We start from the raw sequence: 18,462 nt of genomic DNA on the forward strand, positions 1-18,462 counted from the left end.
CTGGGGCTTCTCCCAGCTGAATCCTTTTGTGCCTTTGGTGCTCTACCTGCCCTGCCCTCCACCCCAGATTCTGTGAATCTTCAAGCCCATCCAGATTTCTGTGCTGGCAGTGAGCTGAGGGTAAATGGCTGTTGTCAGCTTTAAAGTGTTATCACTCCAAGAAGTATCTTTATGTTAATAGGTAAGAGGTTAAAACGAAAAGCTTTAGAGCTAAAATATCTTGAAGGAGAGAAGACATATGATTATATCAACACATTATTTATCAAATGTGGAAAGCTGTTGTTAAAATTCAGCAGTCCTTCTGATAGAAACCGAGGAAGCCCCCGCTCGCTGCAACTAGAGAAAGCCCCGCGCGCAGCAAGAAGACCCAATGCAGCCAAAAATAAAACAAAAACAAAAACAAAAAACCCCACGAAAAACCAAGGGGAAACTTCCTAAACAAGATAACAGAAAATCATAGAAAACATAATAGTGACAGGCTAAAGTTATTACCATTAAAGTCAGGCTTAGGAAAGAGAAGGTCATTATCACTACTCTTATCCCACATAGCTTAGATCAGTCTAGTTAACTCAATAAGATGAGAAAATGGAGCAAATATTAGAAAGCAAAGGATTATTATTTGCAGATTATATACTATGGATAGAAATATCCTAACCAATACGGTGGTTAGACACAGGTTAAACAATAAAAATCAATAGATCAATCTATGTATGGGAATTTTGTGTATATGATAAAGATGGCATTCATATTAGAGGGAAATAGATACATTTATTCAATAACTGTTGTCGGGACAACTGGCTACCTTTTGGGAGGAAAGAAAACCAAATCCCTAACTCATCTACAAATAAACTCCAGATAGGTCAAAGAGCTTAACATTAAAAATAAAACTACAGAAAAAAATAGAATATTTAAAAAATCTTATATTGAAGAAGTTCTAACAAAACTCAGAAGATATTTTTAAAAAAATGGACAGGCTTGACTAACATTTTTAAAACTTCTGTAGAATCAGGCTTCCAGTATTCCAATTCTGGTTCTGCCACTTAGTAACTGGGGTACCCCATGCTAGTTACTTATTCTTTCTGTGTCTCAATTTTGTCATTTGAGAAAAGGGGATAACAATAGTACATACGTTGTAATGTAGGAATTAAATGAGATACTCCACGTAAGGCACTTAGAATGGTGTCTAGCACATTGTAAATGCTCAATAAAGGTTAGCTATTAGTGTTATTACCACTACAACTTCTGAGAAAAATGACGTTTACAAAGTTAAAAGATAAGTCACAGACTAGGAGACATTTGTTGCACAATAAAGAGACAAAGGGTAAATGTCTATAATATACAAAGAGCTTTTACAAGTCAATAACGCCCCCCCCACCCCCGCCTGCCACGAACAACTTGGGGAAAAATGAACAAAGAATGTGAACAGGTATTTGACAGAAATTCAAATGGCCACTAAATATATGAAAAAAGTTCAACTTCATTAATAGCAAAAGAGGGACTTCCCGGGTGGTCCAGTGGCTAAGACTCCACACTCCCAATTCAGGGGGCCCAGGTTCGATCCCTGGTCGGGGAACTAGATCCCGCATGCTGAAACTAAAAGATCCCGCATGCCACAGCTAAGACCTGGCACAGCCAAATAAATAAGTAAATCAATATTTTTAAAAAGTCATTAATAGTGAAAGAACACAATTAAAACAATATTTAGATAACATCATCAGAATTACTTTTGCCTCTCACACTGGTAATATTTGGTGTTGGTGAAGGTGTTGGTTGGACTGTAAATTATTCCATTTTTAGAGAGAAATTTGGCAATGTCTATTAAAATGTAAAAAATGTAACCCCTGAGCAGTGTCACTACTAGGATCCTATCCAACAAAAATCCAACAGTATTTCAGCATTGTGTACAACATCAAAACTTTGGAAGCAAAAAAAAAAAAAAATTACCAATAGGGACATGAGACATTCAATCAACTGAGTCTTATGTAACCATTATAAAGAATGGAGTAACTTCTTATGAACTCACCTTGGAAGATGTTTATGACATGTTCAATGAAAAAAGTAAAGGGACTTCCTTGGTGGTCCAGTGGTTAAGACTCTGTGCTTCCACTGCAGGGAGCATGGGTTCGATCCCCTGGTCGGGGAACTAAGATGCTGCACGCTGCATGGTGCAGCCAAAAAAAAAAAAAAAAGAAAGCCTATTGTAGAACAATATGTACATTATGATCTCATTTCTATAAAAATTAAAAAGTATGCACATGTGCATATACATGTATGCATATAAATTTATATCTGCATAAGAATTAAAAAGCCTTCAGCAAAGGTGGGAACCCAAATGTCAACAGTGGTTTCCTCTAAAGTGTGTAATTCCTTCCTTCCTTCTTTTGCTCATTCATTCATTCATTCAGCAAATGCGTTGAATGCCTAATACATGTTAAAGGCTGTTTTAGGCACTGTGGACACAACAATAACTAAAATAAACAGAATCCCTATCTTCATGTAGCTTACATTCTAATGCAGGGAAACAGACAATAAATAAATAAAATACATAGCATTTCAGATGGTGATATGTGCAATGGGGGAAAATAAAGCAGAGAAGGAAGATGGAAGGGCAATTTGCAATTTTTTTTTTTAATAAACTTACCTATTTATTTATTTGTTTTTGGCCGCGTTGGGTCTTCGTTGCTGTGTGTGGGCTTTCTCTAGTTGCGGCCCACGTGCTTCTCATTGCGGTGGCTTCTCTTGCTGCGGAGCACAGGCTCTAGGTGCATGTACTTCAGTAGTTGTGGCTCGCGGGCTCTAGAGTGCGGGTTTAGTAGTTGTGGCACGTGGGCTCAGTAGTTGTGGCGCACGGGCTTAGTTGCTCTGTGGCATGTGGGATCTTCCCGGACCAGGGCTCAAATCCGTGTCCCCTGCATTGGCAGGCAGATTCTTAACCACTGCGCCACCAGGGATGTCCTCCCAGTTTGCAATTTTAAATAAGGTGAATTGAAGGTGTAGAAAGAACATTTCACATCTTTTGAAAACAATGGTAGGATTGAGTGTTTGTCTTTCTTATTATGTGGATGGTTTTCTGTATTTTACAAGTAAACAGGATGAAAAGAGAAGAAAAAGTTATAACAGTAAAATTTCTGACCTGGGGGTAGGGCATAATTGAGACTGATTTGGTTTTTTCCTCCCCCATCTTTACAAAATCACCCCTAAATGCTCATTCCTGATGGCAAAAGATAATCTACAATGTGTGAAATTCTCAGTTTCTCCTCCTCACTCATTGGGTATATTACTGGCATATCAACTGGTGTGTCATTTTTGTTATTTTCCCCCAAAGACTTGCTTTCTTAATTATGTTTGCCTAAGGGCGTTTAAAAATTAGTTTGCATTTCTAAGTACAAGTCTATAGGGAAACCTGATAAAATGCAAATTGCTTATCTGTGTGGAGTAACCTCATTAATCCCATAGTAACCCTTATTTTATTAGCTCTCCACATTAGAGAGCAAGGGACCTAAGGAACAAAAGGTAAGAATTTTGATGGCAATTAATGTCAACCAGGTTGATTGCAAGTTTTCAGACAGGGGGACAAAATCTGCAAATGGTTTTACGAGCCCTGATTTTGTGCAAGGTCTGTGGTGGATGAACTGGTGAGCTCTCAGTGTCCTTCCCAGTCTGCTCCTTTGGCTCCTCTGTGAGAGTTTTAAGGTGTGTGGAGAGGAAGGGGGAGCAATGATTTGTCATCTGCAGGCAGAAAAAAGGAAGTACAGGCAGAACTGCCACAGAAAAGACTTGACGTTAAACATGAGGAATATCTTCTGGATGTCTGCTTTGGGATCCACGGGAACAGCAGTCTGAGTTCCTCATCCTGGGATCAGGCCCTGAGTGGTGCTGGGACTAGTTTCAGGACTTAGCAGGAGCCAGACGTGTCCCCACCATGGAGCCTTGCCAGGAGCTGCTCCAGGGCTCCATCCTCCTCACCAAACGACTAACTTTCTTCACTTTTCTGCTACCCAGTTTTCCCATTAATTTAATGGCCAGAGCTGTCTTTGCCGCTCTTAACTTCTGGAGGTTGAGGACGTGTAAGAGAAAGGAAGATTTGCCCTCGTGCAAACAAAACTAAAGCCTTTTAAATTATATTAGTAGTAACCCTTCTGCCAGGCAGGGTTTGTGGAGGGGCTACACACTCATTTTTTTCCTTCTTAAATAGACTGTTGGAAAGAGTTATGACAGGGCTTCCCTGGTGGCGGCGCAGTGGTTATGAATCCGCCTGTCAATGCAGGGAGCACGGGTTCGAGCCCTCGTCCGGGAAGATCCCACACGCCGCAGAGCAACTAAGCCCGTGCGCCACAACTACCGAGCCTACGCTCTACAGCCTGCGAGCCACAACTACTGAAGCCTGCGCGCCTAGAGCTCGTGCTCCACAACGAGAGAAGCCACCGCAATGAGAAGCCCGCGCACCGCAAAAAAGAGTGGCCTCCCGCGCTCAGCGACTAGAGAAAGCCCGCGTGCAGCTGCGAAGAACTAGTGCAGCCCAAAAGTGAATAAATAAATAAATTTAAAAAAGAAATAGTTATGACAGATATTATTATACCCTTCTTGCCTGAGCCCTGCCCTCCGGTAAAAAAGATGACAGTGGTCTCTTAACTCCTAAGCGGGTACTAACTGATTTAGTCATAGTAAATGGGAGTCTTTCTTTTGTTTATTAAAGCCTCGGTGGGTTGATTATTGAGCATCAGTATATTATTCACCTGATGTTAGTCACGCTACTAAAAACGACGACCAAAAGATTGCCTTAGGTAAGTCACGTTACTGTCGATACTCTGAATGATCCTTTCCTGCCCGGGAAGAAATTCCCCTCAGAGCTAAATTCTCTCTCTCTCTTAACCCCTTGCGGAGCCCCATCAACTATACTGGACTACCTCTCCCATCATGCAACGGGAAACGTACACATCGCCTCCGTGATCCGACGGGAACTTTAACCAATCCGATGACAGGGCTCTCATTCGGCGACCTTTTGACTCTGAGTAGAGGCGGGACTCTCAGTTGCTAGGTTCTTACCCTTTCCGGAAGTGGTTATTGGCCGCTGCAGGGCAACACCCCGGCGTCCCTGGAAGCTGGGAGCCCGGTTGGTGCTGGGGAAGCTTCGCAGAGCCGGGAGCTAGCGCCCCGGGCCTCCCGGGGTGGGGGACAGGTGAGAACCCCCTGGAGGGAGGGTTGGGTGGCTAGGAAGGGAGGGAAGCGGGAAAGTCGAGGCACGCTCGTGTGCCACCGAGCGGGATGTGCATGAGCGTGGGCGGGAACTGAAGGAAGAGGTGAAGATGGAGCGGCCAGATCAGTGCGCCTCTATCCAAAATCTGAGTGGCGGAAGGGCCTGGGCTGGAGTGCTGGCGGGGCAGTGAGAGCGGGCACTGGGCCACGAGTGTGAGCTGGCAGGGGCGCTCGTTTATTTGTCCTGTTCGGATTTAGTGTGTACGGCCGGTCTTCTGAACCCTGCTTGAACATTTCTCTCGTGGGGAAGCTTCCCCCCATGTTCGAGTCGGGGCTGGCCCAACCTTTTGCTGTCTTCTGGCCAGCTGGGGAAGTTAGTAAGTTTTTTGTTTTCATTTTTTCCTTTCCTTGCATTGATTCAAAAATCTACCTTCTCCTTGTGGAACCGCGCTCCTCACTTGCCTTCCACGACTCCTCTCTCTCTGGGGTTTCCTAACCCAGCCCCCTTCATCAGCCTTTGCAAGCCCTTACTTTCTGTTCACTACACTCCATCTCTGAGCGGCTTCACCCAGAGTTTCAGTTACCATCTATTTAACGGTTACTCCCCAAACTGTGGCTCCCGCCAGACCTCTTTTCTTGAGTCTTGAGCTCCGACTTGCTTACTGATCATCCCAACTGAATGTCACCCCATCCTTCCCGGTCCCCCAGATCTGTTCCTCCTTTGTAGTTCCTGTCTCAGTGAAGGACTTCACCCATTCACTCAGTCAGCCATGTCTGCACTTGGAATTCATTCATCTATTACAATACATGCAGCAACATTTGTTGGCCATTCCCTGTATCTAGGCAGTATGCTAGGTGGGGCTATCGGGCAAGGCATAGAAGTGAACTGATACTCACAATATACTGCTTTAAGTGCTCTGATCGTCCTGCCTCTCCCTTACTTGCTGCAGACATCAAGTACTGTTCTTTTGCCTCATAATACACCTGGAATCTGGCCCTTCCTTTCCATTCTCACAGCCACTGACTTAGTTCATAATTTCTTGCTTTTTTTTTTTTTTGGCCACCATGGGGATCTTAGTTCCCCAACCGGGGATCGAACCAGTGCCCACTTCATTGGAAGCACAGAGTCTTAACCACTGGACCGCCAGGGAAGTCCCTAGTTCATAATTTCTTGCTTTTTTTTTTTTTGGCCACCATGGGGATCTTAGTTCCCCAACCGGGGATCGAACCAGTGCCCACTTCATTGGAAGCACAGAGTCTTAACCACTGGACCGCCAGGGAAGTCCCTAGTTCATAATTTCTTGCCTGTGTTTTCAGGATACCTTTCTAACTGGTCCCTGCGCGTCTTTTCTTGCCCTCCTCCAATTAGTTCTTACACAGCTGTCAGAATCATCTTTCTAAACGACAGAGCTGATGAGGCCAGTCTCCTTTGTGAAATCTTGTGATGGTTGCTCATCATGTCAGGATACAGCCTCAGTCCTCCCAAGCCTTTTATTATGTGCTCCTTGCCTTCCATTGTAGATCTCTCTCTTGCCATTGTCCCTTGTGCGCTGGTCACGTCAGAGTGGTTAAGAGCTCAGGGCTTTGGAGTCAGATAGATGTGGGTGCATGCACGTTCTGCTGTGCCATTTACTAGCTGTGAAACCTTGGGCAAGTTTAAAAAACTTTCTGAAAACTTGCTGAGCCTCAGTTTTCTCTTTTGAAAAATGGGGATAATAGTTTCTACTTAGCAGAGAGGATGAGGTGTGATGATGTATATATAGTACAGTTCTTGGAACATAGGAAGTGTTCAGTGAATATAAGCTTTTGTTGTCATTAATTCTCTGCACCTACCGTATACTCTCTTCTGCCTCTTTGCCTTTGTGTAAGCTGTGTCTTCTGCTTTAAATAACCTTACTCCCTTATCCTGGTGAGCTCCTGCTTATCCTTCAAGAGCCATCTCCATGGTCCTCTACTCTGCAGTGCTTTTCCTGATCTTCCAAAGTAGGGTTAATTGCCCTTCCTTTGTGTCCTGTCGTATTTTCTGATACTTCCCTTAATGCACTTAACACACTATATAATCATGTATTTACATATTTGGCTTCACAACTAGGTTGAGCTGGAGCGTTATCAGGTTTGTGGCTGTGACAGCACAGTGCCTGACCCATGGTAGGTGTTCAGTAAGTGGTTATTGGATGTCTGAATGGCCTTAACTTATATTCCCTGGTACTAGCTTTGTCCTCTAGAACAACGTAGACTAAGCCCTTTAAATAAGTGAATGGTAATAATATCAACTAACATTTATTGAGGTCTTACTGTGTTTTGAGTATTTTACATGTACTGAGTCATTTAATCCTCACAACCCTTTTAGATAGACATTGTTATTATCCCCATTTTATAGATGAGGAAACTGAGGCAACTTGCCCAGCTGGTAAGTGGCAGAGCTGGGATTCAAAGCCAAGAATGTTCCCAAACCTGTGCTCATTACCACTGCATAATCAACTCTAATGTCTTCCACGTTCTCCTCAACGCCTTCTCCAGTAAATCTTTTCTTTTCTGGTGGTGAACTTTCTTTATAATTGTTCAAGCAGGGTGGAAGAAATAAATATGCAGGGAACCCTAAGTATGCATATACGTGTGTATGCTCTGTGAGTACGCAGGTGTGCAAAACTTTTTGGCTGTGCCTGTCAAATTAGACCACATTCACAGTAAGGTAACCATAATGTCGAGGGACTGGGAACCAGTGGCATGTATTGAAGGGAAGGGAGCTGGGAAAACCTGGCTTGGAGTAGTGGTGCCTTGGGTGCCCTTTGTGGGTCCGGAGGGTGGAATGGGGCAAATGGGAGGAAGTTTCTTAGATATAGATTTTTGGCTCACTAAGAGAAAGACCTTTCCATAGTTAAGGATGATCTAACTGTGGAGTTGGCAGTAATATCAGTAATATTGCTACATTTATTTAACATGTTTTGTGTACCAGGGACTGTGCTAGGCACTGTACAGGTATGTGTTATCTCAGTTCATCTTCAAACAACCTTTTGATGTAGATTATCATGATTGTTTGAATTACGCACATGAGGTTATCGAGGCTTAGAGAGGTGAAGTACCTTGCTTAAGTTCATACAGCTGGTAAATGAGAAAGATGGGATTTAATTCAGGTGTTTCTGGCCCCCAAACTGGTGCTTCAGCCACTATGCTGTCTGGCACTTAAAGCATAGAGAGGAAATATTTGGCAAGGGAAGGGCAGTTGGACTAGAGCTCTTATGGGCTTTTTTTGCGTTTGAGATTCTTTGGCTGTATATTAGTGGTTTAGAGCAGTGACCAAGTTCCTACGTTTACTTAGCTTATTTTAGGCTTGGTCGGTAAATGCAGAAGGAGGCAGAGGCATGACCCTCAGAAGCCTGTGGCTTAACAGGAGAGGTGGAACACATTCCCATAAAAAAGGTAATACTGAGAAAAATATGCCTATGAACAAAGGAAAACTGTGTCCTTTGTACCGAGGTAGTTATAAGTACACAGGAGAGGCCGAGGTTGGCCAGGGAGGGCTTCCTGGAGAAGGTGTATGAGCCTTTCCTTTTTTGCTAGATTCTGGGATTGGCAGGAGATGGATGAGGACAGTTGGGTGATCCTTCCCCACGACTCCGTGGCTCACAGTGAGGGTCAGGCCTGGTGGCAAGCACATCTCATCAGGTTTCATCTGATCTATCGGTAAGTGCTGCATGGAGTACCACGTTGACGGTTCTGAAGCCGTGTCTAGGGTGCCAAGATTGCCAGTGATGCCCCTCACGGTCTCAGGCTTAGAGGGAAATGTTAGGACGTGTGCCGTGTGTTTCCTGAAGCTGATCTCAGGGCTGCTTTCTTAGATGTCTCATCTTACCCCCGCTCACCCAGGTTATCATCACCTCTCATCTAGATTGGCTCGTGGTTTCCTACCTAATCTCTCTGCAGCCACTCTGATTTTCTTCTTTTCCAATCTGGCCTCCATTCCTGTCTGTATTTCCAGGGACTGCCTGAGTAATCTTTTCAAAATATGTATCTGGAAAAACCCTTTCCTGATTTCCAGCTCTCTTATTATAAAAGCCAAGTTCTCCACATGGCCCGGCTTCCACCCACCTGCCCAGCATCATCTCCGACTATGCTTCTTCTTGCTTAGTGCTCTTAGCCGTTGAAGGGCCTTTGCATGTGCTGCTGCTTTTGTTAGAACATCTTTTCCTCCTCTTTTTGTCTGGTGAATACCTCCTCATTCTTCACTTCTCGGCACAGGCTTCATCCAAGTCAGGCTCTTTTCCTTCAGAGCTCTTACCTCATTTAAAATTATATACTTATCTGTGACTGATTGGTTTGGCTCCCTCCCTCACTAGACTAGCTCCTGGGGAGTAGCAGCTGAATCTGTTTTTAATCACCATTGCATCTCTAGCGCCCAGCAGCAAATAAATACTTTTCGAATGAGTAAATGATCTCTAGTAGCCATTGAACAAATGTGGTTTCTCTTCCACCACCTTCCTTACTCCTGCAATTCCTGCCCTTTTGACCCTGTCCTTGCCTATATCTTTCCTGAAGCCAGGCAAGGAAAGAAGGTAGACTATAGCCCACCGTATTTTAATTTTTTTCTGGCAGAAGGTTTGTTTGACATTTGAGTAATCCAGGAATTTAGACTTTCCACATTCTTTCTGACCTTTAAATAGTTAAACATAGACAGTTTAGTAAATAGCTAATTAGGCATTTTGCCGGGAGGACAGAGATTTTACCTGCCCCCTGCTTTCTGGAGATGGGATGTATCTAGGGATAGGTAACATTTTTCAAATGCAGAATTTCTCGAATTCTCTGAGATGGTTGGTACAATGCCTTGTATAGGTCACTGCCTGTTGAATTGAATAACGTACAGCCTGATGTTCTTCCACCAAAATGCGCTTCCTACCTCCCCAGAGATCCTCTCCCTTTTTCTTTCCCTCTCCTCCCTAACTCAGAGGATGAAAGATTCCGAGGGCTCCTTAAACCTCCAGGCTGTGGCCACGTCTCCTGCGCTGGTTCTTGGTCCTTTTCTGCTTCGCTTTTTCCGCGTCTGGCCCTCGTCATCTCTGACTGTATGTGTGGAGGCTCAAGCATTATGTCCGCAGGTGTTGCAGGTTCTTAGGGGAGGGAGAAGATTCCCACTTAGGCTTAAGTACTGCAGGGAAGAATGTTTCTTTAGCCTTTCTTCCTGAGGCACAAAGGTGCTGCTTGGAGGTGTCGTGGTGGGAATGAGAGGGTGCAGAGCCTGGCTCCTTTGGGTCCAGTGACTGACAAAGGGAACCATCTTTTGTGAGCCCTAAGGCAAGACACCTCCCTTGCTCATCTGTCAGCTGCCAGAGTGCAGAGAGGGCCACGGGAATGGTCCCTCAGAGATCCTTTGCATTTATCAGGGGCCCCTCTCCAGGGATCTTGGAACAGATGCAGAGTCACCAGATCTTGCCGTTTTCTGAGCACTCATTACAGGCTGCATCCCAACCTTCTTTATGACGATGAGGTCTTTTTTTTTTTGCCTTGCCCCAAGGCACGTGGGATCTTAGTTCCCGGACCAGGGATCGAACCCATGCCCCCTGTGTTGGAAGTGTGGAGTCTTAACCACTGGACCGCCAGGGAAGTCCCGATGAGGTCTTTCTGCTCACTTCCTCTGCTATGAGGGCTGTGTCCTGCTTGCTGCCCCGGTGGAACTGTGACAGTGTCTGAAGAGGTGGCTACAGGAGAGGTCAGGACCTGCTCCTCCAGGCTCCCTTCGGTCACACCGGTGTGGCTGCCACCGCCCGGTTAGGGAGGCATTCTGAAGGGCTGTCCGTGGCAGCCACTTTACAGGGTGACTTGTCCCTGTGTCATTGGGCTTCAGCGTGGGAGCTGCTGTAGGGGAGGGGTGCTGTGACCTGGGGTCCTGAGGTCGTTGTAGGAGTAGGGATGCAAAGGAAGGAGCAATTCTAGAACCGTGCCAGCTTGTCAGTTGAAGAAGGTGGCACCGCCCCACCCCTGGAGCTAGGAATCTTGGATTCAGGTTGGATTCCTTTCCAGTCTTCCGCCCCCGCCTCCCCCCATTCCTGGTCCTATTAAACCTAACATCACAGCATCCCTTGTGTCTGTCCCTTCTTCTCCATTCCCACTGCTTCTGCCCTAGTTTAAGCCCTCATCATCTTTCCCGGGGACTGTAGCCTCCTCAGTGGTTTTCCTGATGCCAGTCTCTCATTTCTCCAATCCGGCCAGGCCACTCCTGCCAAAGTTCTCATCCTAAAAAAAGGCCACTCTGTGTCACTTTCTTCCACCAAAGCCCACAGTGGCTCCTCTCTGCTGCAGGGCAGAGTTGAGGCCCTTCAGCATCATCCACTGAGATCACCATGACCAGACCCAGGCCTGGCTTCCACCCCAGCCCCTGCCATGCGCGCTGGCATCGGCTCCCCAGACCACCTTGCCTGACATGCTGTTCCCTCTGCCTGGGATTCCTCCCTCCGCTGTCAGAATTCTTGTCAGCCGTCGGTACCCAGCTCCTTGACAAAGCCTTCCTTCATCCCCGCAGTGGGAGTATGTTACTTCTGTGTTAGTACTCCCAGAGCAGGATGTGTTTTTCCCTTCTGCCTTCTACTGCTGTTGAAGCTGTGTACGCTGCCTTGCTAGACTGTAAGCTCCCTGAGGGCATTGTTCAAGGTAAACAGGGACATGCAAACAGGGCTATGTGTTGGGACACATATGTGTTCTTACTCCTATTTGGGGGGGGGGGTAGAGTGTGAAGTCAAACCCTTGAGACATTTGGGTTTCCAGATCGTTTATGGTCCACTAGAGTATTCAGCAGGGCTTTGGGGGGAGATGTGTCTAAGAACTTTCCAGGGTGCAGAGGCCATAAGGCCTGAGTTCTGAGCCATTGGTCCCACCCTCCGCTCTCCCTGGCTCAGTTGGCCTGCAGGGGCTGGTCTGGCCCAGGTGCTCCATGACCCAGCTCCACCTTTTCCCCTTCTAAGCTGGGGCACTGATTTTCTCTTTGGGTGGGTGGGGCCTCTGGGATCTAGGTGTTCGAGCCCAAACCAATCATGGCCGGAAGACCCATCCGCATAGGAGACCAGCTGGTTCTGGAGGAAGATTATGATGAGACCTACATCCCCAGTGAGCAAGGTAAGAGGCCTGGGTGTATTGTAATAGTTCTTTGAGGGCAATTTTTATGGTTTATTTTTGTTCTTCTAGTGCAAAGTATGGTACATGCACAGGGTTGCTCAGTGTATTTGGGTTAGATCAGGGGTTGGCAAACTGTAGCCCACGGGCCTAGCTTGGCCTGTTGCTTGCTTTTGTAGTTAAAGTTTTATTAGATAACAGCCATGCTTATTTATGTCTTGTTTATGGCTTCTTTCATGCTATAGGAGAGTATTGAATAGCTGTGACAGAGACCATACAACCCACAAAACCTAAAATATTTACTGTCTGGCCCTTTACAGAAAAAGTTTGGTGACCTTGGGTCAGATCAATGATTAACTTTAAATGAAAATATAGTAGAGGATATCATGAAATACAGTATATCCTGAGGCCAGGGGAAACCCAATTTCTTAAGAACAAACTAAAGCTGTGTGTTTTTTAAAAAAAACAATAATAACATTATTAATAACAATAATAAAATTTATTGAGTGCTACTGTGTGCCAGTCTCTCTACTAGGAGCTCTGCATGTGTTTCCTTTTCAACCTCACAGCAACTCTGTGAGTTAGATACTATTATTAGCCCCATTTTACAGATGAGGAAACCAAGGCACAGGAAGGTTAAGTAACTTCCCTGTAGTCACACAGTTTACTAATCGGGGCAGCTGGGATCCACACCTAGGTATTCTAGCTCCAGGGCCTACACTTTGAAGCACATGCTCTTTTGGGGCAGGGAAGATTTCTTTGAATTTCTCATGAGTTGCGGACCTGGACACACATTTTCTTATACTTCAGGCGGTTTGCGAGCCAGTTTTGGGGAAGAACTCTTGCGTCTGTAGGAGTCCGTGGATCCCACATTAGGATAGGATAGGATTTTTGTTTGTGTGCCGTGTAGAAATTTTTAATCTCTGTGTTAAATATATCAGTCTGTTCTCATATGGCCCCTGAATTTTGTCTCATAGTTAGAAAAGCTTCCCTGCTCTCACATTGTCCTCAGGTTTGTCCCCACGCTGTTCGTGGCATAGCTCATCTTTCACCCACTGGTTGAGTGCCGCCTGTGTGTTTTAGGGTCTACTTTTTCTTCTGTTCCATGGGGCTGTCTGTTCAAACGCCAGAACTGTGCTCTTAACTACTGAGGCTCAGTAATAAATTGTTGTATCTAGTAAGGCTGAAATACCCTCATTCCTCTTCTTTTTTCAAAGTTTTCTTGGTTATCTTATCTGCTTTATCTCCCCATGAACTTTAGAAACACCCTGTCTTTTTCTGGGGAGGGCTGTGTATTGGGGAACTGTTGGTATTTTAGAGAAAATTGTGTTAAATTTATGAATGAGCCTGGGGAGGATTGACATCTCTATGCAGTTAAGTTATGCATCCAGGTCAACCTGGAGGCTCCTATCAAAGAACATCTATTCCTTTCCGTTTGTGTCTTTTTTCTGTTCTTCAGGGGTGACTTAAAAGTTTTCTTCATTTTGGTTTTGCACATTTCTTGCTCAGTTTATTTCTTAAAGATTTGATTCATTTCGGTTTGCTATTATAAACGGGGTCTAACTTTTTCTAAGGCTATTTATGAAAAACTCTTCTGCTCAGTCACGCGTAGACGTCCTAAGCTCGAGCTCCCATTTTCTCTTCCTGGACTTGCAGCAGTTTCCTAATCAGCCTCCTGCTTCTACTCTTGCCCTTCTCCAGTCTGTGCTCCACTTAGCACCAGAGTGATCTTGTAGTGTAAAGCAGATCATATCAGGGCTCTGCTTTTCATAATCTTCCGTATAATCTTCCATTATGCTCAGTGGGATGTGCAGGGCTGTGCATGACCCGGCCCTGCCACCCAGCCAGGCTCACCCAGCGCCTCTCTCTCCCTCCCTCTGCTAGGCACATGGTCTTTCTGACGGCCCCCAGACAGGCCAGGCTGCCACATGTCACAGGCCCTTTGAACCTGCTCTTCTACCTGAGTCCTCTTTCCTCAGTGCTCTGCCTAGCTGGCTCCTTTGTTTCCTCCAGGATTTAGTTAAGTGTCCCATTCTGAAAGGTTTTCTGACCACCCTCTGTAAAAAGACTGCCCCTCTACCTTGACAAACTCTGTCTCATACCTCACTCACTTCCGTCATTACATTTATCAGAAGCCTTAATTCCTTGCCTATTTATCTGTTGATGTCATTGCTGGCTGTTTCTTCTACCAGCATGTAAGCTCCATAAGGACAGAGGGCTTTTCTCTCTTAGTCATGGCCCATGGTGACTGGCACATAGGAGGCACTCAAACAATACGTGTGAAATTAATGAACACGTTAGTCCTTGGCTAACCAAATTTCGGCTGGTCCTTTTTGCCTTTCCTAGTCCCCAGGTATGTCATCTTCCAGAGTCCTCCACTGAGATGACCCATAAAGGATATGGTAAAGGGTAGAGGTGAACAGCCAGATGAAGAGATACATAGGGCAAGGTCCGAGAGGGTCCCAAGTGCAGGAACTTCTGTCCCAGTGGAGCTGGCATGTGCCACCCTCCTTGCACGTGTAAGTGCCAGAAGCTCTCTGAACCCCAGAGTTTAGGGATTTTTATGGAGGCTTCGTCATGTACGTATGATCGCTTATTAACTCATTTTCCAGCCCCTCTCCAGAGAATGAGGGGAGAGGCTGAAAGTTCCAAGCTTCTAATCATGACTTGGTCTTTCTGGTGGCCAGGCCCCGTCCAGGAGCCCACCCAGAGTCGCCTCATTGAGACAGAAGACTCTCTTGTCACTCAGGAAATTCCAAGGGCTTTAGGAACTCTGTGTCAGGAACTGGGACCAAAGACCAAACATTAACAGGAGCGGGGGCAGAAACCAATATATAGCTCTCTTATTATCTCCCAAGACTGACTGATTCTTCCTTCTTTGTATCCACCCTCCTCCCACCCCCACCTCTCTTACCTTCCCACCCTCCTACCCCTCCTTGCAGAAATTCTTGAATTTGCCAAAGAGATTGGTATTGATCCCATAGAAGAACCAGAGCTGATGTGGCTGGCACGGGAGGGCATTGTGGCCCCACTGCCTGGGGAGTGGAAACCATGGTGAGTCAGCACGGGCGCCGCCTTCTGGCTTGGCCTTTGAGGCGGAGGGGGCCTGACACCGGAGATCACCTTTAACCGGCCACCTTTCGAAGCCTGTCCTGCAATGGTCCATCCCTCTGCTGGGCCGCCTGATGCTTTGGGCCTGAGCCCAGGCCGCCTTGATGGTCCCTGGAGGGGTTCAGCAGGGATACCCAGGATCCCATGATCTAAGCTGCCGCCCTGCGTCAGCATCCGTTTTGGACACACGGAGGAGGTGTCATTATTATCCTTTGCGGACTGAGATGGAGAGTGACAATACTGGGACCTCCTCAGTGTGTCCAGAGTGGATGCTGGTGCTGGAGAGGTTTGAGTGAGGCTACACAGACTGGCAGTGGTTTCCGTCTCCTTTGACAGCCCAGCCCTGAATTTGAGTGACTTGTGCATGAATGGGTTCCTATTTCCAGTTTCAGTTGGCAGTCTTTGAACTGTGAGAGCAGACACTCGCTCAGCTTATCTCAGGGGATCAGAGGTTGATGGTGAGGAAACAGACTGGCCGAGGCGGGGCAGCCACCGCCTTCCCCCCGACCCTCCCCACGCCAGGACTCCCACTCCTGGGGGCGCTGCTCTGTCCTCACCACCTGCACGGAGCTCTCTCCAGGTGGCCTTCTTACGGTCGGTGCCCCGAGTTTACTTCCTACCGTAGCGTGGGATTTCCTGTTTCTCCCAAACTAGCCCCCAGATATCTTGGGGTGGGGGGTCGTCTTTTCTGCTGGGATTGTGCAATTTTGTGTACAAGGTATAATTATCCTGTTCTTCCCTGAACCACTTAATGCGTTGGCCATACTTCAAAATGACTGCAGTCGTAGCTTTACTTATCCCCGCCGCAGGGTCCTAATCCTTCCAGTTTCTCCTCGCATGACGGGCTCCCTGTTCTCTGGATCTTTTTAGCCACCTTTCCTTGGACCTTCTCCAGGTTATGACATCTTTTTTCTACTAAAGCCATCAGTACTGCACCCAGTATTCCAGGTGCTGAGGACTCAAGGTTGTGTTTATAGGAAAAGTTTGTAGGATAGTGGTTTCTGTTTGGTTTCCAACATCCACCCTGCTAGCCACATTTGCCTTATCATTAATCCCTTTATTCTTCATGTTTTTAAATCTGTATATGTCTGTGCTGTTCTGCTTTTGGATACATTTTCTAATTAAAAACCACATGAGAAATGTAATCAGAATAATACCTTAATGTGCACATAATAAATAAATGGCTGCAGTGATGTAAAAAGGAAAAAGGGTGATGGAAGGAACTGTCATCGGCTGTGGCCCAGCTGTGTGCCAGGGTCATGCCAGCGGCCCTCAGGTACCTGCTGGTGGTAGTTAACACTGCCTCATCCGGTAAGGAGAGCATGAACTATTTCTCACTTTTTAAAGTAAGTCATTGAAAGTTATGTATATGTGTCTTCTTTCATCCTTACTCCCAGTCCCATGAGTAACTGCTGTTAGTTGGGGAATTCCTTCGAAGTCTGGATCCTCTCTTCTCTTCCATTAATATGTTTGTCTACCTTTACACCAATACTGTACTGTCTTTTTTTTTTTTTTTTTTCAGGTAGAAAAAAATCACAAATTTATTACATACGTACATAGACATATATAAAAATACAGGCAGATACAAACAGAGATCTTACAGCTTGCTTTTAAATTTTAGCCATGAGACAGGAATGATAATGCAAAACTCACTAGTTTATAAAGAACAGTTGGATACAAATTGTGTTTCTGGTGAATGGTATTAGTTAAGGTGAATTGCTCAGATGGCTTAAACTTTTTACTAATATCTGCGTAAGAGATGTTAAGGTTTTTCATAGGCCAAGTTTTTAAAATACGCTTTCCTTTTTTTTTCCTACTTCTTTTTTTTTGTTTTTATACTTTTAATTGGTAGTTTTTGAATAACATAATTTAAGTTTTAATGATGTCCAGTTTATCGACTTTTCAAATATGATTAATGCTTTGTGTCCTGTTTAAGAAATGTTCGCCTATTCCAAAGTCGTGAAGATATTCTGTGTTTCGTTTATTTTTCCCCCGCAACTCACACACACACACTGTATTTTATTTATACAAGAGATAAATAAACTGACACCAACCATTGTAAATGAATGACCACAACAAAAGCAACAATGATTGCAATTACCAAACACGAAACACCCTCATACTATGTCATAATATTGACATTCAGTCCAGGAATCCTCCACTGTAACAGCTCCTTTACTTTGCAGTGAAAATTGATTTGTATATTTTTTTGCCTGAGTCCTTGTGGGATTTTTTTTTTATTCAAACAGAAAGTCACAAAAATTACAATCATCCTCATCAGGTCACTCAGTCCCATGTAATTAATTTTTTTTATCTTGATCTTTTGTTAGCACTTTTATGAATTCATCAGTTTTCCATTAGAGTTCTGAAAATGCTTATTCATTCAGTTCAGCAGTATAGTCAGTTACCAGAAACCTGTACTTGTCAGAGTCTTTTCCATGAATTCCTTGAAGATGAAACCCTTTTATAGGAACATTTTTGCAAAAGCATCAGAGTACACCCAGAACTGTCTGTAAATGACAAAAGACTTAAAAATGACCACGGTTAAAGATTTGATGAAAGTTCATAGTAATGCAATTGACAAGGAAATTTAGTTACTTCTGAGATATACATTTTAAAGTAATAACTAGAATTATGACTTATAACATTATACCAGAACATATAAGATTTTTAGAAATTTCATGTAATGTCTGAAACATTTATATTAACGTATTTCCATACAGATAACCCAAAGAAAGTTTAGTTTTAGTTGTTTTTTTGTTTGTTTGTTTTTTCATACTGCTGGTTCTTATTAGTCAACAGTTTTATACACATCAGTGTATACATGTCAATCCCAATTGCCCAATTCATCACACCACCATCCCCACCCCACCGTGGTTTTCCCCCCTTGGTGTCCATATGTTTGTTCTCTACATCTGTGTCTCAACTTCTGCCCTGCAAACTGGTTCATCTGTACCATTTTTCTAGGTTCCACATACATGCGTTAATATACGATATTTGTTTTTCTCTTTCTGACTTACTTCACTCTGTATGACAGTCTCTAGATCCGTCCAC

General features: G+C 44.8%; 1 protein-coding gene across 11 annotated transcripts in view; it reads left to right on the forward strand.

Annotated features, from left to right (window-relative positions):
• Positions 1 to 5,053: 5,053 nt before the first annotated feature.
• The window catches only part of CEP164 (centrosomal protein 164), a 69,687-nt gene continuing 56,278 nt past the window's right edge, over positions 5,054 to 18,462 (forward strand). For 9 of the 11 annotated variants that reach the window (XM_024751775.1, XM_024751770.1, XM_024751776.1 and 6 more), the window contains exons 1-3: positions 5,054 to 5,179; positions 12,198 to 12,300; positions 15,240 to 15,351. In XM_024751775.1, coding sequence (XP_024607543.1) covers positions 12,219 to 12,300; positions 15,240 to 15,351 — 194 coding nt within the window. In that variant the 5' untranslated portion in view covers positions 5,054 to 5,179; positions 12,198 to 12,218. Of the gene's footprint in view, positions 5,180 to 8,757; positions 8,881 to 12,195; positions 12,301 to 15,239; positions 15,352 to 18,462 lie in introns of those variants that run through there. The other 2 variants (XM_024751772.1, XM_024751781.1) reach the window with 2 other exon arrangements.

This window comes from Neophocaena asiaeorientalis, unplaced genomic scaffold (assembly GCF_003031525.2).
Source record: "Neophocaena asiaeorientalis asiaeorientalis breed wild unplaced genomic scaffold, Neophocaena_asiaeorientalis_V1.1 scaffold479, whole genome shotgun sequence".
In the NCBI taxonomy this organism is placed as follows: domain Eukaryota; kingdom Metazoa; phylum Chordata; class Mammalia; order Artiodactyla; family Phocoenidae; genus Neophocaena; species Neophocaena asiaeorientalis.